This window comes from Arachis stenosperma, chromosome 6 (assembly GCF_014773155.1).
Source record: "Arachis stenosperma cultivar V10309 chromosome 6, arast.V10309.gnm1.PFL2, whole genome shotgun sequence".
Taxonomy (NCBI): domain Eukaryota; kingdom Viridiplantae; phylum Streptophyta; class Magnoliopsida; order Fabales; family Fabaceae; genus Arachis; species Arachis stenosperma.
The window spans coordinates 4,805,691-4,829,829 of NC_080382.1; the positions used below are offsets into that span (position 1 = coordinate 4,805,691).

General features: G+C 31.2%; 3 protein-coding genes across 4 annotated transcripts; 1 reads left to right on the plus strand and 2 right to left on the minus strand.

The window, feature by feature from the left end:
• The first annotated feature begins 8,841 nt into the window (after nucleotides 1–8,841).
• LOC130933281 (gibberellin receptor GID1C-like) lies at nucleotides 8,842–11,320 on the plus strand. Its single transcript, XM_057862857.1, has 2 exons — nucleotides 8,842–9,093; nucleotides 9,686–11,320. Exons 1-2 carry the CDS (start codon nucleotides 9,055–9,057, stop codon nucleotides 10,682–10,684), a joined length of 1,038 nt encoding a protein of 345 aa, XP_057718840.1. The 5' UTR covers nucleotides 8,842–9,054; the 3' UTR covers nucleotides 10,685–11,320.
• A 531-nt stretch (nucleotides 11,321–11,851) lies between these two features.
• Nucleotides 11,852–13,957, minus strand: LOC130933280 (uncharacterized). Its single transcript, XM_057862856.1, has one exon. The coding sequence runs from the start codon at nucleotides 13,857–13,859 to the stop codon at nucleotides 12,144–12,146; it is 1,716 nt and encodes a 571-aa protein (XP_057718839.1). The 5' UTR covers nucleotides 13,860–13,957; the 3' UTR covers nucleotides 11,852–12,143.
• Nucleotides 13,958–18,636: 4,679 nt separating this feature from the next.
• Nucleotides 18,637–19,866, minus strand: LOC130936544 (histidine-containing phosphotransfer protein 1-like). 2 transcript variants are annotated; one of them, XM_057866634.1, is made up of 6 exons: nucleotides 19,607–19,866; nucleotides 19,379–19,497; nucleotides 19,227–19,295; nucleotides 19,070–19,141; nucleotides 18,923–18,995; nucleotides 18,637–18,839 (listed from the first exon to the last, which is right to left on the minus strand). In XM_057866634.1, exons 1-6 carry the CDS (start codon nucleotides 19,667–19,669, stop codon nucleotides 18,795–18,797), a joined length of 441 nt encoding a protein of 146 aa, XP_057722617.1. In that variant the 5' UTR covers nucleotides 19,670–19,866; the 3' UTR covers nucleotides 18,637–18,794. The 2 variants fall into 2 exon arrangements, with proteins under 2 accessions (XP_057722617.1, XP_057722616.1); XM_057866633.1 differs by having other exon boundaries at nucleotides 19,379–19,515.
• Nucleotides 19,867–24,139: the final 4,273 nt, after the last annotated feature.

The following is a 24,139-nucleotide window of genomic DNA, read 5'->3' on the forward strand; positions in this document are numbered from 1 at the left end:
TAAACCCCAACCATTTTAAAAGAGTGTTTATCCTAAATATTAGGAATATTTTTAAAATTCTTTAAAAATTTAAAAGATCAAAAATACATTTTATCTTATATTATATTATCAAGTATATTATTTATACACCATATTCATAAAATAATATGATTCTCATTAATTAATTATATATTTAAATATTTTAAATTAACAAAATAAGAAAATTATGCAGCGATTATTAAGAAAATATCAATTTTAAAATAATATCTATTATAAAGAGCATAACAAAATCGTTATATATATATATATATATATATATATAATCTCTAAGGTGGAAGAATTTTTTCTTAAAACAAAAAAGAATTAATTGATAGATTATATATGCATATATAATATTTAATAATAATAATAATCATCATCAAGATAAGTTTATTGAATAAATCTCTATAATAGTCCTTGATATTTATATAATTTTTCAATTTGGTTCTCGATGTTTTAATTTTTTTTTATAGTGATCCTTCACATTTAGTTCCAGTAGAACATTATAGGGTGTGTTTGGGGATCACGTTGAGAAATAGAAAAGCACGTTTGAGCGTCTTGAACGTTCCAATATCATGTTTGGCAACTTTTTGAAATTTCTAACCCAGAAGTGCTTTCACCTCTGAACGTACGTTCACGTGAAGCTACAAATTCAAGCTTCTGCGTTCACGTTAAGAAAATTAATTACCGTTGGAGGAATTAGGTAAGGAATTTATTCCATATCTACCAACTGTACCCTTCATTTCATCTATAAAAAGGATGCACATAACCACATCATTTCACCATTAGTTCTCTGTACGTTCTTCCTCATTTCACCATAGTTCTTTGTATGTTCTTCCTTATAGTTTTTTTTTCAGATTTATTTTCATCACTGCTAAGTCAAAGATTTTAATTTTTTTATTATTTTTAATTCTTTTTTTCATATTTTGATTTTTATATTTTTTATTTATATGATAAATATTTTTCATATTATTTTTTAGTATTCTGATGTTATTTTTTTTAATTTTCTATTGTTATATTTTTATTATTTTTTTATTTATATGACAACTATTGTTGATATAAATTTTTATTTTTATTAATTTTTATGATACTTTTATTATTTTTTATTTATATAAATGATATTAAATTAAAGAGTACTAATGATACTAAAATAGATTATAAAATATTTTTTTGTTTAATATTATAAAATGTATAGTACTCCCTTTTATATTTTTATTTCTTATTATTTTTTAGTTCATATGAATTTTTTTATTATTTACTATTTTTTATGTTTAATATGTAAAGTGTCTTTTTTATTTTTATTTGACTTTGTTCTTTTTATTTTTTACTTACTTTTATCATTGACTTTTTTTTATATTATTTTTTCAGTGTTCTAATCCCTCAGTCCTCATGTTATTACTTTTTTTTATGGTATTCTTATTATTTCTTGTTTATATAAATTCTATATTTTTATGTATTAAAATATATTTTGTCAATTTTTATATGTTACTTTAATTTAGTAAGTAAATATTAACTTTATTATAAAATGAATTAATAAGATTTATTCAAATATCTAAAGTAAAATAATAGAATAATATAAAAAATTATTTTAATTGATGTCTCTTTTAGTAATTTTTCATCTAAAAGTGATTTTGAATAGTATAATCCAAACAACATTTACTTTACTATAATCCATTTTGACATAAAGATTGCCAAACATAAATCATGTTAACACAAACTTACTTTTCATCAAAAGCAAGTTTGCAAAATCACTTTTATGCACACTCCCGTTTGCAAACTGAAATCCAAACACACACATAGTAGTCTCTAAAATTATTTTCGGTGCTAACTCTATTGACGGAGTACTGATGTGACTACTCTTTACCGCACTTTATAAACGAGACTCACTGCCACCACCCCAATGGTGATGTCACCACCCTCAACCACTCTGTTGTGACCCTTCACCTCAAAAATTCTATTTTATTTAGACACCTTTTTCATACCAACACCAACAATGGCTTCCACAAACTCTACTAACCCCACAAACATTGATGTCAAAGTTTTAACAAAACGCTTTGATGCACTCATCACGGTTCGAACCAAAGCCATAAAGGGGAAGGGTGCCTAGTATTGGACCCATCTCGAATCAATTCTTGTTCAAAACCCCGATTTTGGCACTTCCAAGTCGGTAAAACTATATGTGTGACTCTGTCTTCTCTACTTCCAACCCTTCAAGAATAGTTGTTGAGCATTTCAAGAGGGGCATGTTTCTCAATTTCCTTCTCCGCTTCTAGATGAGGAGAAGATAATCTAACCCACAAGTTTAACGTTACTAGTGTTGTCGCAACACAGGCAATTGCAAGAAACTGAACCTTAGTCTTTTGCCATTGAAGAAGAAGAAAAGAAGAAGAAAAAGAACGATAGTGAAAGTGCAGAAGGCAAATGAGTTTCTGTGTTTGATTAAAAACTATTTTTTGACTCATATTTGCACTCGAATCATTGCCCTCTCTTAGTTTGGTGCCTTGGAGCTAGGGGTGGAAACAGGCCAGGTCAGGCCAGACTTTGCTCTTAACAGGCCTGGCCTGTCATACAGTTGATTGGCCTGAGCCTGGCTGAGCCTGGCCTGCAGCCTGTTATAGGCTCTTTATAAAGTACTAGGCCTGACCTGTTATTCAGCCTGGCCTGGGCTGAAGTCTGTTAAAAGGCCTGATAATTTTTTTTATAAAATAAAAATATTATTTAAAAAAATTATTTTTTAATAAAAATTGTTAAATATAATATGTCATATATTTAATATTTATAAAAAAATTTTAAACTTCTAACATATTTAAAATATACAAAAATATTTATAATAAAATATAATAAATTTAAAATATCTCATAATTTTATTAATAATAAATAATTATTTATATATTTAATTATATTTTAACAGATCCAGGCAGGCCTGACAGGCCTATAAGGCTAATTAGTAAGCCTGGGCCTGGCCTATTAATGTATTAAGGCTTTTAAAAGAGCCTGGGCCTGTACCTATTTTATAACAGGTCAGGCCAGGCCAGGCCAAACACAGGCCAGTCTGCAGGGCCCTGGCAGGCCGCCTGGCCTTTTTCCACCCCTACTTGGAACCCGGTGAAGAGGGGTGCCAGCCCTTTCAGATTTTAGGTGGCCTGGCATTTCATCCGGAGTATAAACCCTTCATCAAGAAAATATGAGACAGAATTTTTGCTGCAGGGTGTATTCAGACGAGTATATACTCGATTCAGAGTGCTTCGTTAGAGTTCAATTTTAAAGTCTTTGGAAACATCTTTGCCAACAAAAGAAATCTTGAATTTCAATTAGAGGCTGTTCAAAAATGGCTGGAATTTAGTGATGATGCTGAACTGAGGGAGAAGGAGGAAGATTTAAGGGCGGCGCTGAATACTATTTTGGCTCTGGAAGAATTATTCTAGTTCCAAAAGTCTAGGGAGTAGTAAGTGCAATATGGGGATCGTAACACTAAATTGTTTCACTTACAGACTATCATTCGGAGGAAATCCAACAAAGTCCATGGTCTTCTTATTAGTGATAGCTCTTGGGCTATGAATCAGGATGCTCTGAAATATAAGGCTCTGAAATTCTACAAAAGCTTTTTTGTTCTACTGAGTAAGTTGATCTTTCATGTTTGGGAGTGGTCCCGTCTCCTAAGCTTAGCCCGGATGCTTGTGTTTCTCTTACTCAGCCGATTCCTTCTTGGAAGTTAAGCAAGCAGTTGATAGCATGAGTCCCTTGAAAGCTCCTGGTTCTGATAGTTTTAAAATGTTTTCTTCAAAGAGTATTGGGAGGTCGTTGGTCGGGATGTTTGGCAAGATATGCAACGAGCCTTTCTTGGTGGCCCCTTGAGTCCATCCTTGGTTGAAACTCTTATAGTTTTTATTCCCAAAGTGTGAAACCCCTAGTGCTTTCAAGGATTTTTGGCCTATTAGACTATGCAATGTCATCTATAAGATCATCACAAAGATCTTGGTTAACAGGTTGCGACCCTTTCTTGATGAGATAGTAAGCCTTACTCAATGGGGCTTTATTCATGATAGGGGTGCTTCGGATAACATTATTGTTGCTCGAGAAATGCTACATTTTTTTAAAAGGACTAAGGGCTTGTTTGGGTGAGCTTCTAAGAAAAAATCTTTTTTCGAGTTATCTTTTTTTTAAATATCTTATAAAAAAGTAAAAATAATTTTATGTTTGGGTATCTCATACAAAAATATTTTTTTATCTATCAATTATGTTTGGGTATAACGATATAAAAGTATTTATTTATTTATTTATTTATTAAATGAAAAACATTTTTTTTTAAAGATCTTTTAAAAAAAGATGTAAATTACAGCTTTTCAAAAAAAAAATTATTTTTCTAGTGCTTTTACTTTTACCACTAGAAATTTGCCAAACACGCTAAAAAATAAAAAAGATCATTTTTCATTGAAAAAAATATATTTTTTATAAAAATAATGGCGCCCAAACAAACATTGAGTAAAAAAAAAAAAGCCATTACTTTCAAAATTGATTTGGAAAAGGCATATGACATAGTGGATTGGACTTTTCTTGCAGAGTCTTTGGGTGTTTTTGGTTTCTCCCAGTGCACTATTAATCTGATTATGAATTGCATTCAAGCATCCAGCTTTTCCATCCTGTGGAATGATATGAAATTGGAAGTTTTCCAGCCTAGGAGGGGGTTTAGACAAGGGAACCCTATGTTGCCCTATCTCTTCGTCATTTGCATGGAAAGCTAGCTACCTTCATTGAAGCCCAAGTCAGTTCTGGAAATTGGGAGGCTATGTCTGTCTCTCGAGGTGGGCCGCGGTTGTCACACCTTACGTTCGCTTGATGACTTGCGTCTGTTTTGTAAGGCGACCAGGTCTCAAGTTTGGAATGTCATAAGAATTATGGATTTTTTTGCAAAGCTTCAGGTATGATGGTTAATCTTGAGAAGTCAAAAGCTCTTTGCTCTAAAAATATATCCAATAGTCGAAGGAAGGTGTTGATGAGAGTTTCTCAGATTCGGTTAACGAACGATTTGGGATAATATTTGGGTGTTAACGTTGGACACCCGCGTTCTTCTAGATCCTTTTTTTTGCAAAAATTTTATCCTGTATTAAGTACAAATTGACAATCTGAAAAGGTAGACTTCTTAACAGAGTTGGTAGACTGTGTTTGATTAAATATGTTACTTCTGCTTTACTTATTTATTGTATACAAGTCTCTTTTTTCTTTTTCTGTTTGTGTAAAAGCTAATGCTATCATGAGGTCTTTCTTGTGGAAGGGGGCAAGTTGATGAGCAGTGCTTTAACTTGGTCAAGTGGAAGACAATTATTACTCCTCGCAAGTTTGGCCACTAGGTGTTAGATACGAAGTGTGCAAATCTATCTTTAATAGGCAAGCTTCTGTGGCAATATGTTGATAGTCCAAATAACCTCTGGGTTCGGGTCTTGAAGTCTAAATATGGGTCAGATGTTCTTATGGAGAGTTGGAATTTTATTGGTGCCTCGGGTATTTGGCGTGATATCATGAAAACTAAGGTCAAGATGCAAGAGGGGTTTTCTTGGAATAATGGTAGCATTTCTCAATCCTTTTAGTTTGGAAAGTGGCACCCGGATGGTTGTCTTGCTGCTTTTGTTTCTTTTGTTCATATCACGAACACAGTTGAGGGTAGAGGATGTTTGGTCCCACGATAATTGGAATTGGAGAGTATTGTTCACTCCCATTGATAATGACTTTAAAATCAGGTTGGCTTCTATTCGACCAGGTTTGTATGGTGATCTTGATCCTGGTTGGTTGTGGAGTAGTTCTAACTCCAGGGTTTATTTGGCTAGGTGCGGATATGATTGGTTGATGAGTCATAAGATTTATTGGGATCCTGCTATTAATTTACTCTGGCTTTGGCAGATGCATGTTCCAAAAAAGATTAAGCTTCTCTTGTGGCTCAGGATTCCATTACCATAGAGGCTTAGCTATATTTGCAATCTTTCTTCAGTGTAACCTGGTGGAAGAAGACGTCTTGCATTGCTTCAGATATTGCATTAAAGCCCAAGCTATTTGGCATACCTTGGGGATTAGATGAAACATAAATGACATTGGTAGGGATTTCCATAGTTGGCTCAAGCGTAACCTTCATGCTAGCGAGTGCTTGTTCTCTACGGCAATTTGGTGGATTTGGGGTGATTGCAGCAATGATGTTTTCAAGGATGATGATTTCTGGAGTACTTTCAAGGTAATTCTTCTAATTAAAAAATGCAGTTAAGGATTTTAGTGCCATATCTATTTTTGTGAGGAACGCAAATCCGAATTCTCCTTCCTTTTCTCGGAATGCTCCTCCTAATTTGCTGATTAAGTTGAATTGTGATGCTAGTGTTTTGATTTCTCGATATGTTGCTGATTTTGGGTGCATTCTTAGGGATCACTTGGGTAATTGGATTAAGGATTGTTCAGGTGTTTTTTCTGAGATCAATGTTATTAGAAGTGAGCTTTTTGTCATATTGTGTGGTCTCTGTTTGGCTTAGAATTGTGGGTTTAAAGAGGTCTTTTGTGAGACGAATTACATTGATACGTATCATATTATTGTTCAGAGCTCTTCAGGTGTTTATCTTCATATTATTATCCCTTATTTATAATGTTTGGTAGATAAATCTAAAAAAAATTTTGTGATCCAATCTATAACATGTGCGAATTTTTAGAAATGTTATTTGAATGACATTTTTTTTAATCGAAGCATCTCCAACTGAAATATTTATGTTTTAGTCGTAATTTTTAGATCTAATTCTAGAATATTGAAAATCGCTACAAAAATATCTGACCGTAAATAAAAATATATTATGTTAACAGAATTAGTTGAGCTGTCAAATAGCTTATATTACACACTTTTTTCTGCTTCTCATTCATTCTCCCTCACTCTCTCCCTCTCCAAAGCGACTACAACAACAATAAACAGCATATCAGTCATTTCATTTCCTTTCCCAAATCTCCCAGAAGCCACTGCAAGCTACAACAACAACATATCTCAGTCACTCCAAAATTGCAACAATGAAAACATCATCATCTTCCTAGCTGAAGCTCTTGCAACAACACCTTCGTCACTATTTGTCTATTTCTCTCCTCAAATACGATGTCGCCTCTTCTTCCACAGTTTCTCTTCCTCAAGTACGGAAGTGGTCTTGCTCTTTGTCAGTGTCATCATGCTCAACCACTTCTCCTTCTTTGATTCTTCTCTCTTGCCGTCTTTCTCTTTCTCTCTCCTCAATGATGGCGCTTGCAGTGATGCTGCCCTCTCCTCCCGTCCTCTCTCACTCCCCAAAGCAACTACAACAACAATAAGCAACACCTCAGTGACTCCTTCCCTCCTCCAAACCTCCCAGAATAGACCTTACGCTTCACCCTCTTCATTTCAGCCACAACAATAATCAGCCATAATCAATAATAATCATCCATAATAAGCAATTCTACAATTTCTCATTATGGTTTTTGTAATAATTTAATAAAAATAGAATGTAAAGAGAAAGAATGACAAAGAGAGGAGTTGGAGAGAGAGCTTCTCACCGAGTCACCGCCCTGAAGAGAGAGAGAGACTGTCCATTGCTGGCTTATTGCGAGAGAGGAGAGTAAGGCGCTGCAAGACAGGTTTCTGACAGTGATGGAGGGGCGGCGAGCAAGCAGTGATGGTGATGACGAATCTGAGAGGAAAGACCAAAAGATCTGCTGCGAGATTGAAGAGGGTAAGGAATTGCAAGATCTGCTTTTGACGACAACAGAGGGGCGGCGAGCAAGCAGCAGTGGCAACAACGAGGTTCTGTCGTTGAATACAAAGAGAAAGTGGTGTGGGTTGATGAGCAACTGTTCTGTGTACTGGAGAAGTAAAAATGAGAAGAAGGGAGAAGAAAAAAGGAGTAGGGAGTGGGGTGTGAGAGCATAAGATAGAGAAGATTGGAACGCAGCAGTCATGGATTCAAAGTGAGAGTAAAGAGGGTGAAGTGTAAGCTCTTTCCAACAGGAGAGAGGAAGAAAGTGAGGGAAAATAAAGGAAAAGCAAAAAAAAAGTGTAATGAAATTCCTTTAACAGTTCAACCAAATCTATTAATGGAATAGATTTTTATTTACGGACAGATATTTTTGTAGTATTTTTTAATATTTTAAATATATTTTTGTCATGAAAGTTATTTTTGTCAACGTCTTAATAATTCGAGAACAAAATTAATAATTTACTCTTATTATGAACATCAAATTAAAACTTACTAATAAAATTTTTTAATAGGAGCACAATAACTATGTTTTTTTTTTTAAATACTATCCGTGGATCAAATACTATCATTTGAATAAATATTTAAGTAATTAGTAAAATCTTCAATGGTGATATCTGAGGTAAGTAGGTAACTAAGTATTTATTTATAATTATATTATATATACGTGTTTCTTTTTATACTAAAACAATCCATCTGGAAATTTGTTATCATAGTGTATTGAGCATTATGCTTTATGAAGTGCGGCAAAACAGTGTTATGAAGAAGGTAAAGTACAAAATTGTGGTGGTGAGCTGTTGAAGAAGATAGGAAGGGTGTCATGTCCCAATAAGAGGGAGGAAAATAAAATGGAATTTGAAGAGGGGCTCCTGTGATGACACGTGGCAATCCGTATAAACGGAAGCATATTTGTCCCCCTCCGTTTCGCCTTGGCGGAATTCCCTTATCCTGATGATGATGACGTCATAACAAAAACAATCCACTTTATTGGGTCCAAATTCATTCATGGTCCTGGGCCCCACCCCCCCTTGGCTTTGTCGCGTTCCTCTTTCTCACCTCGCACTTTAGCATTTGTCTCCTACCATTTTCTACAGTGCGCATCCCTCCACCTTCTTCTTATCCTTCACCCCTCACACTCTCTCTCCTCTGCATCTTTTCTTCTCCCTTTTTTTTCCTTGTGGCAGTGATTCTGAACTCTCCACATTTATCATGTGAAGTTGCGAGAGCTTGCTTCTCTTCTCAGTTTCTGATTTCTGATCCGTCTCTCTATCTTCGATCTCTCTCGTTTCCGATTCCGATGGCTGAAAGTAACCAACTTAACCTCAACGAATCCAAGGTTTCTTTGCTCCTTCTTCCCACTTTTTGTTAAGTTTTTATCTCAGATTGTTGCGTGTTTCTCATGGTTTTGAGAATCCGAGCTTGTTTTCTTGCTCTTGCTTACTACTAACCTGCTCACTTTTCTAATTTTTTTTAATATTAATGAATTCTGCTATGATAATACGCCTGATTTAGGTATGTACTTTCCTGGATTCTGATTAGTGTTATGATTTTTGTTAACAGCTTCAGATTGTTGTTTTGGTTCTCTTTTTTCACATCTCAGGAATAAATAAATAAAAAAGAACCCGCTTTTATTTTTGTGGCTTATGTTTCTGATTTGTGTCCAAGATGAACCCGTTTTTTAGACGCTGAGGTTTTTACCCTTGAATGTTTTTTACTTTTTGGCCCTTTTGAGGTTAGATTTTGTCACTTATGTCTGCTGATTTTGGTAGTTCCCACTTTTGTGTAGCACTTAAGATGCTCAATCTATAGTGTCTTTGGGTTCAGCTTATGCTTGCCAAAACCTTTCCTTTATTTGCATTTATAATTTGTTTGGGGTTCCTTTTATGGCTATTATCTTATCGTGCTATCTTTTTTCCTATTTGATGTAGATGGTGGTTCCGCTAAATATGTGGGTTCTTATCTCTAATTTTAAGCTGGCTTACAATCTTCTTCGTCGCCCTGATGGAACTTTCAACCGGGATTTAGCTGAGTTCCTTGATCGGAAAGTACCTGCCAATGCCAGCCCTGTCGATGGCGTGTTCTCGTTTGATGTTGTTGTTGAGCGTGAAACTAGTCTTCTTAGTCGAATTTATCGGCCTGATGAGGGAGAAAACCATGCAAGGACTCTTGTGGACATTGAGAAGCCTGTAACCTCTGAGGTTATTCCTGTAATCATATTTTTTCATGGTGGAAGCTTTGCACATTCTTCGGCTGATAGCGCTATATACGATACCCTTTGCCGCCGGTTGGTAGGAATTTGTAATGCTGTTGTGGTATCAGTAAATTATAGACGAGCACCCGAAAACAGGTATCCTTGTGCGTACGATGATGGTTGGACGGCTCTCCAATGGGTCAGTTCTAGATCATGGCTCCAAAGTAGGAAGGACAAGAAAGTTCATATATACTTGGCCGGTGACAGCTCTGGTGGGAACATTGTACATCATGTTGCACGGAAAGCTGTAGAATCTGGAGTTGAAGTAATGGGGAACATACTTCTCAACCCATTGTTTGGTGGGGAGGAAAGAACTGAGTCTGAAAAGCGGTTGGATGGGAAATATTTTGTTAGAATTCAAGATAGAGACTGGTATTGGAGAGCTTTTCTTCCAGAAGGGGAAAATAAAGACCATGAGGCATGTAACCCATTTGGCCCCAAAGGAAGAAGCCTCGAAGGGATTCCCTTCCCGAAGAGCCTTATAGTGGTAGCTGGTTTAGACCTTGTTCAGGATTGGCAATTGGCTTATGCAAAAGGGCTTGAGAAGGCTGGCCAAAATGTGAAATTACTATACCTAGAGCAGGCAACAATTGGCTTTTACTTGTTACCAAACAATGAGCACTTCTCTACAGTCATGGATGAGATAAAAAGTTTTGTGAGCTCTGACCGTTCATAGGCTTAACTTTCATCTGATTGCAAGGACAGGTTAGAAGATTATGTAGGCAATTGTTATGGTACTAGACTTTTTTTTAACCGAATTGTGCTTCTATTTTATACTATAGGACCCTGCTCCCTGTTATTTGGCACTTCTCTGGTTTGAGATTGTGTCATGATATGTGTAACCTGCATATAGCTGCATGAAGTTTTCCAGTGCACATCATCACCAATACCACTGATGTGGATAGGTAAGATATTAGGACAAAGGGAGCCATGACTGTCTGTTGAACCGTTAAGTTTAAGATTACCTAGTCTTTTCAGCCAAGAAGAAGGAAGACAGCAATGTGGACGTGACCTTGTGATAGGTAATCAGTGGGGGTGCGGTTTACATAGTTTATAGTTTATTTATATAATATATATAGCTAATTTTGGAAAAACTGATAGTGAAAGTGTCGAATGGCATTATGGTGGTGTATGATTATTCCTGTGCTATATTCATGTAAGCTTGTCAAGACTGTTAAACTGTTAGTATATTAATTAATGGGGTTGTCTTTCTAGTTCAACGATGGACAAACTCTGCCAATGTAAATGGAATATATATATATTTTCTGTCTAATGTTGAAACTTGTATTGGTAGTATGTTGGTTTCTGTTTATACATCGTGTAGTTGGTCAGTGTGTGAATCGTTGTTCATTATAAAAGAATAATAAAGGTTATGGAAGGATGAACATTTGTGTGTACTTATTGCAACTTCTTGTCTTGGCCATGATTGAATATTAGAAAGTTTGGATGGCAGAACTACCGAAGATACTGGAATTGTCTAGCTTGGAAAAGCAAAAACGCATTCATGTGTTGCTAATGCAGGGACATCCCTCTGGTCTTTCTTTTATCTACAAGTGCCCCCACATCAATCACTGGGCACAGCACCCGCACCAGTGGAAACTGGAAAGCCTTCAGTGGTGGAGGACTCTTCTTGATCGATTCTTGAGTCATGCGTCATCTGGGGCCATTTATGTATAATAATAAATCAGATAAATACTGTGTGAACATCCCATATTGGACATATTGTAGTTGAAATCTTAGTTGAATTATGATAACGAACCATGCAACTGAGATTAATTAATCAGTTAGATTCATTCACCTAAATTCTAAAATATTTTCCCAAGAAATCGCGATGACAGCTTTGATGGAACTGTCGGAACCATGGATATTCATTCATTATTTTCCTCATTAACACTGTGTTCTGTTTTCTTGCTGCTTTTGGGACAGTTTTTTTTATTCAAAGAAAGATTGAAAAGTGTACTGAAGGAAGGTAAGCAATTAGAAATTACAACAGCATAATGCTAATTTCATGGTACTAATTAGTTGACATACTTGCTCAGGTTTTTTACCTAATAAAAAGGGCAACGATGACTTTCTAATAACGGATTATATATGATTCAAGAGTGCCCAAGTACTTGTTACTACCCTAAACCCAGTCAGTGGCCTTTGGCAACATAGGCAGCTAATGCTGCAGCCAAAATTGTAGTTGCAGAGGATACAACTGTCCACAAGCTTTTCATTTTATTTGCTGAAACCACAGAGCAATGCATCAACTCAAGTTGCTGCTTCAAATCAGCCACCATCTTGTTCTTGCTCCTAAATGCCTTCTTGATTGCATTCAGTTGTTCAACATAAGGTTGCACTTCTTCTACGTCAGCCTTCTGCTCAATAGATAGCACTTCCGCTACACTCTCATTGTACTGACACACAAGTGCAGCAGTACTCTTCAACAATGCAAGTGCCTGGTTTGATTTGTTGTTGGAAAACTCAACCTTGGCTCTCAAATCTTCAGAGACTCGCCTTGCCTCCACAATGCTCTGCTGCAATGTATCCATTTCGTTCATCAATACACCCACGCGGCTTTCAATTCTCTTGTTCTTCTCAACTAGCTTCTCTTTCTCACTTATCATCTGGCTTAACTCGCTTGCCATTTCCTCAACTTGCAATGCCAAGCTCTTCACTTTGTTTTTCTCCTCATCCCTCTCAAGCATTACCTCTTCAATGGAATCCTTGTAATGATTCACCTCAGATAGCAAGTGCTTGTTTCTCTCTTCAAAATCGCTGCATGATGCTTTCAACCTAAGCACAACATCTTTCAATCCATCCACTTCTCTTTGTAACTCGACAGTTTCACTCTCGCGCTCAACTTTCAACATCTCAATCTCATTCTTCTCCCTAACAAGCATATCAATCTCATGCCCCCTATCCTCCAATTCTCTCTGAACCTTATCCAGAGCCTTTTGAAGGCCATCTCTTCCCTCTTTCAACATCTCAACATTCACCTCTATCTCCTCCTTCTGCTTCGCCAATGCTCCAATCTCCATTTCCATTGCCTCTTCCTTCTCCTCAGCCAGTCCCAGACTCCCTTCCAATTCAAGAATCTTAGCTCTCATCACTGCCTCTTCCTCGTGAAAACCGCATAATGATTCCTTGAGTTGTTTCATCTCCACTTCCACTTCACTGATTCTCGACTCCTTCGCATTCTTCAGCTTCAAAACAGCATTCATCTCACCCCTCAACTCACTAATCACTCTCTCTGACTCGGCATTCTTCCTCAGAGCCAAGTCCCTCTCCTTCGCCACCTTCCCAAACTCTCTTTCTTTCTTGTTCCCTTCAACAACCATCTTCTCCTGTTCCAGCTTCAGCTTCTTCACCTCCTCCCTAAGCTTACTCTCATTGTTCTCGCTCTCAAGAAGCTTCTCCTTCAAAGCATTCGCATCGGCGACAACACCGTCGAAATCAGCCTTGATCTGATCCATCTCAGCCTCAAGGCAGGCATTGAGCTTGTCAATCTCGTTCCTCTCGGCGACCAACGCAGCGAAGCGGTGACCGGATTCCCGAATCTGCTGCTCCATGAGAACAAAAGCAACGAGGTTTTGGATCTCGGAAAGGACGGTGTCATCAGAGGCCATGGTGAGTTGAGAATGCAAGGCGTTCTGCTGCATTGAGGAACGGTTAAGCGCAGATTGAAGAGCTTCCTTGGATTCAAGAAGAGACTGAACCTGTTGTCTGCGATGTGCAGTCTCTTTAAGAAGCATGGAGTTGAGGTCCTTAAGGCTCTGAAGCTTCTCGGTGGAATCATCCATAGAGAGTGGTTGTTGAGGAACTTGTTGTTCGTGTTTGGATTGGTGGGACAGTTTCTTTTTGGCCATATTTGAGGAATGTGGTGCAGAAGAAGATAACGAGATTAGAGAAGGTTTTGGTTTCGTTCTTTCTTTCTTTGTTTCTAGTTTCTAGGGTTTATGTTGATTGATGGGGATGGAGTGTCTCTGTTTATGCGCCGTTGTGTAATATAAAGCAGAGAGAGAGAGAGAGTCGCTTTGTTGTTTTCTTTGCCCTTTGGAATTCAAATTCAAATTTTGGGTCCTGTCTTACTTTTTCATGTTGGGCCGTTTGGGCTTATTAGGGTTGTTTATAGAATTATAAAGTTAAGACATTGAGATATGGATACAAAAATATAAAGACATAATATTTTGTTTAGCATGTGAGATATAGATAAAGATATTGTGTCTTAAAATATCAAATTAATGTATTTTGTATTTTTCTGATAAAAAAGACATTAAAATACTAAAAGAAGACACACTTTGTTTTTTTTTTATTTTTTATCATTATTAAATTTTTATAATTATATTTTTTATTATTTTATTCTAAATTTTATGTGAAAAAAAAGGTCAATTAAATTTTTTATTATTTGTTCTATCTTATATTTAGTTCATTATCATATAAAATACAAAAATATTAATTTTTGTATCTTTGTCTTTTGTGTCATATTCTTAATATCTTGTCTTATTCTGTTATCAAAATTAAATATTTATGCCTTGGGAAAAAATAAATTTAACTAATGTGTATTTTTAAGATACATATCAAGAGTATTATAATTAATAATGCATGTACAATAAAATGCACTAAAAACTAATTTTTTTATAAGAACATTGATAATTTTATTAACATATATTCTTAACACACGTGTTAATTAAATTAAAAAAATTAATGTTACATTGATTAATTAAGTAGATACTTATTTGTGAAAAAACCGAATTATATAAGTCAACAATTAATTAAATATGTAAAAAGGTACTTAATCTCTATAATAGTAAAAAGAGTTGTGTTTTGGTGTATGTATGGAGTGTATAGTTAACTATGACTTCATACTCTATTAACTATTGCTCCATCCTCTTTAAAATAAATATCACTTTATTTTACTTTTTAGATTTATTAAAAAATTAATATATTTAGAAAGAAACATTGTCTACATATATTATAATTTGTCAATGAACCCAAAAAATAAAAAAAGTAAATAAATAAAAAGAGAGAATATATGATTATAGATTTAATTTAAAGGAGGTTTACATCTCATTTGATCTAATTCAAGGATAAACAATGTATAAAAAAAATTAAGTATACCAAATATATCGATATTTTAATAATATTAATCATTGATTTCAATGATAAAAAATATATAAAATTACTAGAACATTAGTGTTTTGGATATATTTAAAAACTTTCATGAATAAAGTATATATAAACTATATACATAATATTTTTTGTCTTAGACTTGTAGTTTCATTTATGGCCGTATGATTTTGAAAATACAAGTATATGGATATATATTGATATGATATTAAATCACTTGAATTTACTATAGTGAAAATCACGAGATTTAGCATCTAAAAGTACTATGTAGACGTAGTACTGTACATGTTACTAATGGCATGGACCACCCTTAACAAATTCAGCTGACAAGTGAAAGCAATCTTTATGAGAATGTAACGTTAGTAAGTGACCAGAAAAAAACCTTACACATACTCTATGTCTATGATATGATGGTATAACTATACTATATACTCTTAAGAGTGAATGGGTTTATAATTTAGGTGTAGAAGACTGTGAAAAATAAATTGAACTCTACTTATGAGATACTAGAACAAACTCTATTAGCAGGGTGGAATAATATAACGGGAGTGAGGGCATGAGAGATGTGATTTTATTCCAATATACGATACGTAAGTTGCAATCTATTATTGGATTAAGTAACCTTACAAAAATGATGGCCGTGGACATTAAAGATATAGATTTTGTTAGATAGACAATGGTTTTGTGAATAATATGAATAATGAGTTTTAAAATTGACCCAATAAAATAAAAATACATTATATTTATAAATTATCTACTAAATTTTAATATTAGAATAACCATCCACACATCTAATGAATTGAACATCCAATATATTTATTGTTCACATTGTTTAATATTTTCATTGTTTACCTATATTTTTCTTAAAATATTCATGCATGGTATTTGTTGTGCAATTAATGCTACTTTAACAAGTATTTTTGTAACTAAGTTTAATTAAGTTGGTATAAATTTAAGAAAAATAGGCACGTGTATTAGTATTTCTCCTTTTTGCACTTTTTAACACACAAATTTTTATTGAAAATATATAAATTTTTACATATAACACAAATTTATTGATATAATATAAAAGAATTTATTCATAGTACAAAAATTTGTACAAAAGCACATAATTTTTTATTACAAATATATTTTATTGGTTAGATAAATTAATTGTGATTTTTCAAAAATTTCTATATTATATATATGTTTTTGATTGAATGTCAATATTTTAGATATATAATTCTTTAAAATTTTTTGTGTTGTGCATCAAAATTTTTCAAATGTGCACTAAATTTTCTGCGTTGTGCATATTCTGTTGGGTACTAAAATTTTTTTCAAAGCATGTAGTTTTTTAAAATTTTATGTGTTATATACTAAAATTTTTGTATTGTACATCAAGATTTATGTGATGTGAATCAAAATTTATGTATTTTATTTTTTCTGAATATATATAAGAAAGATGATAAAGAAGATAGCAACAACAATGATAATTATTAAGGAGGATGAAGAGAAAAAAAAGAAAAAAAAATCAAATAAGAGAATGAAGAAAAAAAAAAAGAAATCAAATAAGAGAAGTTGCGATGGAGATGTTGTTGAAGAATAAGTGCGTAAAATTATTTAACCGCATAATTTTATTATTGAATCAATTTGTTACAATTTAAATTAGATCAATTTATTTAAAGGTTTTATTTTAAAAATAAAAATAAGTTATATTCACAGAGTGTTTATTAAATAATAAAGAATAATATGTAAAAAAAGAGTCATTTTTTTGTGACTACAAAAAATGAGTCATTAAAGTAATAATTATGTATCTATATATAAATATATATATTGTTTAATATATATTTTATATGAATAATTAATTTTTTTATATAAATAATACGATTGAATTATAATAATATATAAATAAATAAAAATATATAATAAATTAAATATATTATAAATAAAATATTAATTTAAAATAAATAATAGCTGTTTGGATTGAATTAAATAAATTTCGTGAAGAAAATTTTAAATTCTAATTAATTTATATAATTTGTCAAAAATAAAATATAATTAAATCTAAATTAATATAATTCTAATAGGTTTTAAGTTTGAATTGAATAAACAATTTGATTTGTATCGGCCGGTTTGAATTTCATAACCCCTAGATGCATGCACGGAGCACAATCTCCTCTTAGTGTGTGATCTGAAACAAATAATAAAAATATGGTGGAACTGATAATAATGATTGTTTCTGTGAGCAATATTCTAATTATATCCTTCGGGTATCTAATTAAAATATGGTACCATAATAAAAAAACATGTTTATTAGGAAGGCAAACGGAATTTCGTCAAAAGGTTATTATTTAGTGAATTGGTCTGTCTTATTTTTTTTTATTGAGATAGTCTTAAATTTTTCTTTTATTTTGCTTAATGGTAGATTCGCAGATCAATCTGTTAAAAATTTTTTTTAATTATTAAATATTAAATAATATATATAATTTTATAATTATTTCAATAAATTTTTAAAAATATAAAATATTATAATTTTTAAATTCACAAACATTAAAATTTTTATAATTATAAATATGTAATAAATATAGTCATTAAATCTTTTGAAACAAAATAATAAAATTAACATTGTCCAAAGCAAAACAAATATTATCCAAAACATATAATTAAACATCTTTAAATTTATAATCAATCAAACATAAAACATAATCTAAAATATAATTTAGAATATTTTCAATTATCATCTTCTCTTCCTGTATATTAATAAAATTATAAAAATTTGTAAAAAAATGACTACGATACAAAAAATGTCTGGCCCGCCGAAGAAGTTCGTCCCGTCTCGCCCCGTCAAAACCCACAAATTAAGCAGTGCAGATTAGATAAACTTTTTAAGTTTGACAATTTTAAATTTTTTGTCAAACCCACTTTTTTTTGTAAGTTATGCGAACCAATCTAACAAATTTTGGTCCGTTTACCACTTCTAATGCTTAGACAGAAATTACCAAGTTAATCAGCCAACTTTTGTGACCATATTTTAACTTGCATTGCTGTGGTATTTGAAATTTGAAGAAGATCAAGATAAGTAAGAAATAAATTATGTGTTACAGGAGATCTTATCTGCACTGCACAACAAGATATGTAACAAGTTGACCTCGAAATCAACTCATCAAATATTTACCAGATACTGATTTCTACTTACTAAATATATATATATGAACAGTGAACATGCTAAATTATCATTATTCTAGCTAATTAATTAATTAAGAACAGATCATTGATCTGTCTTAGGGATTTTCAATTTGAGTTAACAAGTTAACATGTTTTGCACATGTTATACTAAATTAAAAAAGCTGATTCCCCGTCTAAAATTAGACTGCGTCTGGTTTATATTCTCTTTTTTATTTTTATGATTATGTAAAAGAAAAAGAAAAATCTGTAAAAACATGAAAATTTTATTTTATTTTTTCACAAAATTCGAGAAACAAAAAATATTGAAAATAAAAGCACAAACTAAGTCAACTATTTAAGGAAATAATAAAAAGATTAATGTTGCAGAATTGAAAAGCTCAAGTTGTGATCTGTTATTCAAAGATGATGCAGATGCAAACTCTGGTCTGCCTTAATTAAGCTATAACCTATAATTGACAAAATCAAATTACAACAACACATAAATTGATGAATGCTTTTTCTTCTTCCTTCTACCTAGATATTGAACCCCTTGCTGCAAATAGCTGCTTCTCCATCTGCAATAATAAATATAATTAAGGTGATACAACAAACATTTAACATTGATTATTATTTAAGAGGTAGCAATAATCTCTTGTACCTTGAAGAGAGTTTCAAGTTTTGTTTTGACCAGTGAATACTCCTGTTTTATCTCTTGCAAGCTTTTAAGGCACCTGATGAATTATGAATACCATAATCAAAACATTAACCATATTATATTAATTAATTAAAACCATAATAACCTTACCCTTCAACATTCTGCTGCTCACAAAAGTTTCTAAAAGCAATGCAGACTCTCTGAACTCTCTGTGCTCCAATGCTGTATTTCCCAATAATCAATTATCCTTAGCTTTATATTTATAACAAAGAGTGAATTAATTATATATATTAATATTAATTACTACCTGGAACTGCTACCCTTGAGTTGGTGAACCTGAGCATCCACCTTTCTAAAATCAATGCTTTCTTGCTCTCTGGGATTGATCATCAGCATAACCATAATGAAATGAATAATGATTTTAAGTGCAAGGGATAATCAAAATGGAAGTTAACTTACACTTGCAGTGATTTAGAGAGTTCATTAAGAAGCCTCTCAGCATCCTCAAAGAAGAGAGTGACAACTTCAACAACAAATTCAGGGTTGCTCTCATCTTGAAGTTGCTGAAGCTGGTTAAACTGATCATCTAAGAATCCCTTAATTCACAAACATAATAAATAAACACAAAAACCACTCAATCTATTATAGCATAGTTGATTAATTAGATTAGTTAAGTAAGTTACTTACCTCTTGAAATAAGGAGGAAGTGTATTGGATCAGCTGTCTCTGCATCTGAGTCACAACATCCATTTTTGATATCTCTTCTTTCTCTTTCTCTCTCACTCTCTTCACATATTCATGTTTTCCTATTCCTTCTGCCAATTTATATAATGTGTTATTAATTATTTCTTTCTCTTTCTTTCTTTATTTCTTTTGTGAAACTGACAAGTGATGATGCAAGGATAAGGATTCAGTAAATGTCAAATCTTAGTCCATCTCTGAATCAAGAACTCCTCACATCCCTGCTTCTTCTCGGACTTGCCATTGTTTATTAATTATTTTCTATTTATCTATTTTAATTTTTAAAAATATTAAAAATTAGTTACTATGTATTTTGTATTTAAATATGTAAAATTTAATTTATTTTTAATATATATTTTACATCGATATTTAATTTTAGTAATTAATTTTATGGTAGATCTAACATAATTGATATTATAATATATGTCCAAGAAAATGATATTTGTATTGTTTTTATGTTTTATTTTTATATTAAAATAATTAATAAAAAAAGGATAAAAAGAAACCTCTTTGTATATTTAATGCCACTCACTCAGCCAATCATTTACTTCCACCTTTTAACTTTTAAACACTTTAGTTTATTCTAGTTTCTCAACAACAATGCAACCAACTAGATCAACTAGCAACTTGTTAGTTAAGTGTTTGGAGTTTTGACGAGTTAGTTTAACACTGGAAATATTAAAATAACAAAGTTTACATAAATTAAATAATTCTATTATCTTCAGTTCATTTATGTAAAGTCCATTTATAAAGAGTGACTGTAAATAATTAGATTGTGAATAAGTTAATTAATATTGACATAGATATAAATTAATTAGTGAACGCAAAGCTACAAAGTTTTGAATTTACAACCCTCAAATTAATATAGTAGGATTTTCTTTGTTATAAATTAATTAGGATTTTTTCCGCAAACTTCTTCCTCCAAATAAAATTTCAGCGAAATTTATTGGAAACCAAAATCAGTATTAATAACTCATTTTTTTTCCCTTCACCTTGATCTTTTGTTCACTTTATATAATGTCTGGAATTTTATTATTATTCATTTATTATGATTGTAAAATAGTATATGATAAAGAAAAATCTATCATGTTTAGTTCTGCTGAATCATATTTACATATATGTTATCTGAAGTCAAAAGTCTAACAATATTAAAAAATTTGATATTATATACTATTAGTCAACAACATATGAAAAGAGTAAAAATATTTACTACATATAAAAGATATCTTCGTATCCTAACATGTTTTAATTTGTCCTATAAAACTACAATATAATAAAAATAAATTAAAATAAAATAATTTTAAATTAACTCGCTTTTTATTGAATATTTCAAACTTAATCTAACTACCTAAACTATAAATTAAAATATAATTTAATTCTAAACTATAACCAATTCAACTGAAATAGTAATGTAAATAAAAAAAATAAATTAAAATTAACTAACTTATTATTGGTGAACATTGACAATGAATTTAAAAATCCTAAATACTTAGATCATAAACTATAATTTTACTCTAAACCATGATTAGTTCAAATGAAACAATAATTAAAATAAATTTTTTTATTAACTAATATCTATTAATCTTCTACCATTATCACATTATCGTTTCACATTATCTAAACTAATAATAGATAATATTCTAAACTAATTATATCATCTAATTATCAAATTAAATAATTATCAAACTAACTAAAATTAAAAACTAACAACAAAATTTAATCTAACTAAATAAATATATTAAAAGCATAAAATAATACAAAAATATATTAAATTGAAAAGGAACAGAATAATAGAATTATCTAGAATTGTCTACGACAAATTTGCCTGCATTGCAAAAATTTTTTTCCAAAAATTAAAGTTAAAATATTTTTTTAAATTTTTTTTATTTTATATCAAAATAAATCTTAATATAGTATATCTCTCCTCAAAATAAAATGTTTCTGATATCCATTAACATAAAAAAATAACTTCACTATATAATATTAAAGTGACACAAAACCATTAGTATGTTATTTATATATGATGTACAATAATAGTAACATGCATATACTCTTCTATCTTTTTTTTTTAAATTTTTTACAATATTTTTCGTCCAACAAACTAAGAATTAGTTAGTTGTAAATTTGACTTTTATAAAAAGATTTATTATTGACTAATAAATTACTAAATATATAAGATAAAATTCAAATTTTAACACTTATTCAAATAAACAAATAAGTTGAACATTTAATCGATCCAAATTAATTCTTGATAATTATTATAATATCTAAAAGTGTTTGTCTAACTTATCAAAAAAGTTAAAAATGAATATCTAATTTTAAAAATATAAAAATAAATAATTATTAAATATTCAAACTTTATCATAAAAAATAAATTAAATAAAAATTAAACACCAAATTATAAACACTATAAAATACACCTTAATTCTTACACTCTTCTATCCATTAGCAGCAAATCAGCTAGCATAGCCTAACAATCATTGAATTATGGCCTTGGGAATAATGTATGAAGATTGATTGATACTTGGTAACCAATAATAGCAACGATGTTAAATTGGGTTTCAAAAGGTACGTTTGGTTGATCTTAATTCTTATATTTGCCAAATTAAACTACCTGAAATGTTGTAGTATAAAGTATGTACGTAGTGCTTTGAAAAATGAACTAATTTGTCTATTACCATTAATTTGGTATGATACATAAATGATGATTAGGTTAGATTTGTAATTATTGCAAAACATATAATGTATAAACATACACACACTCTTCATGTTATTATTGTTACTATATTAGTAGACCTGGTACCACATTAAGAGAGAGACACAGCTGGCCTGTATTAATAATATACTAGCTTTTAGTTTCTTCACGACTTTGTTGTGAGTGAAATTATTATGGGATAGTTTTTGTCATGGTATCTAAAATTTTTTTGTTTATTAAAAAAATTAAATAATTAATATTTAACTTAAAATATAAAATTTAATAAATTTTAAATAAGTTCCACAAAATTTTGACACCAAATAATATACGTTAAAAAATTAGAATTTGAATCTTTTAAATTTTAGATTTCATTTTAAAAAATAAAGTATAATTTTTTACCATTCATTTTATAAGTGAGACAAAAAAAATATTTAAGAATGAAAAATTACGTTTTATTCTCTCAAATAAATGCAGATTGAACACGTGTCAGAAGGATAAGGGTATGGACAATGTAGGAACAGTGAAGTTAACAATCTATGGAGTTTGGAGTAATGGGGGCGTGCATTGGCAAGCACGAGCTGTCTCCTTGAACACCATCAACAAGGAAACAACAACATTAGAGATCTCTACAAATAATGGAAGATCCTTTGTTTGGGTCCCAAGTTTTATTTGTGCTATTCTATGCTAATGCATACAACAATTCTAGTAGTGTTACACAACAATAACGTCAATAATTGGAGAAAGAGAACTGCTTTTCTAAATACTCCAAAATTATCCATGAGCTTTGGTATAAACCATAATTGTTATTTTAATATTTGAGCCCTTTACATAAAAAATACAGTATATACCCAAATTTTGACGGTTAAACATTTTCGTTTCTAACCAAATTTTATTATATTAAAGTTTTTGAACTTTATCAAAGTAAGACATATACATTTTTATTTTAGCCAAATTCTATATATCTTACCTAATAAAAATTTTTTGGAAACAACCCTTCTTCACGTTTGAGTTTTTTTAATGCATTAGTTTTTAAATATTTTAAAAAATTGTTAAGAAACGACTAAATAATTCGAAAACGTTTCTTACGATTTACTCTTATAAATATCATACTTGGTGTAGAAAATTGAATACTGGCAATAGGACCACGGTTTGTGTTGGACTTTGATGTGAAGTTCTTATTCTTGATGAATGATAACAAGCCATTATAGTGGGGACATCCACTTTGGATCCATTATTTGGGACTTTGGGTAGATTTCCATTAATGCAATTTTTCATAGTAAGAGCAAGACCACATCAGTAAATAACAAATTGAAATTTGAAACAAAGTTGGGTTGGTCTAGTAATTAGTTCACTAATCCGCTTAAACAAATGTCGGAGGGTTTGAATCCCGTTTTATACATGCAGCAACGGTGGATTAGTCTTTAACCTGCCAAATTGAAAAATACCGGTTGGGAAAACAAAAAAAACAAATTGAAATTAAAACTTTTATATTATTGAATAGGAAAAAAATAGGTATTAACTTTAATTTTATATTTTTTTAAATAATTTAAAAATAATGGATGATTATAAGATTTACTCAGTTTTTTAACATTAGATTACTAAAAAAAACATTTAATTTTATTACATTGTAAATGTATAAACAATTATATATACACATATTTTAGATAAAGTGTCAATAAAAATAATTATTTTTTAAGTTAATCATATAAATAATTATAAAAAAATTAATATAATTAATCGACTATATAAAATATTTTAAACGTGTATCAAAATATTTTTGAAAA

Coding starts and splice junctions, on each gene's coding strand:
- LOC130933280 (XM_057862856.1), bottom strand. CDS start 13,859: ATGGCCAAAAAGAAACTGTCCCACCAATCCAAACACGAACAACAAGTT.
- LOC130936544 (XM_057866633.1), bottom strand. CDS start 19,669: ATGGATGTTGTGACTCAGATGCAGAGACAGCTGATCCAATACACTTCC. Junction 19,296..19,378: donor CTCTCTAAATCACTGCAAGT/GTAAGTTAACTT, acceptor GATCAATCCCAG/AGAGCAAGAAAGCATTGATT. Junction 18,996..19,069: donor GAGCAGCAGAATGTTGAAGG/GTAAGGTTATTA, acceptor ATAATTCATCAG/GTGCCTTAAAAGCTTGCAAG.
- LOC130933281 (XM_057862857.1), top strand. CDS start 9,055: ATGGCTGAAAGTAACCAACTTAACCTCAACGAATCCAAG. Junction 9,094..9,685: donor TTAACCTCAACGAATCCAAG/GTTTCTTTGCTC, acceptor TATTTGATGTAG/ATGGTGGTTCCGCTAAATAT.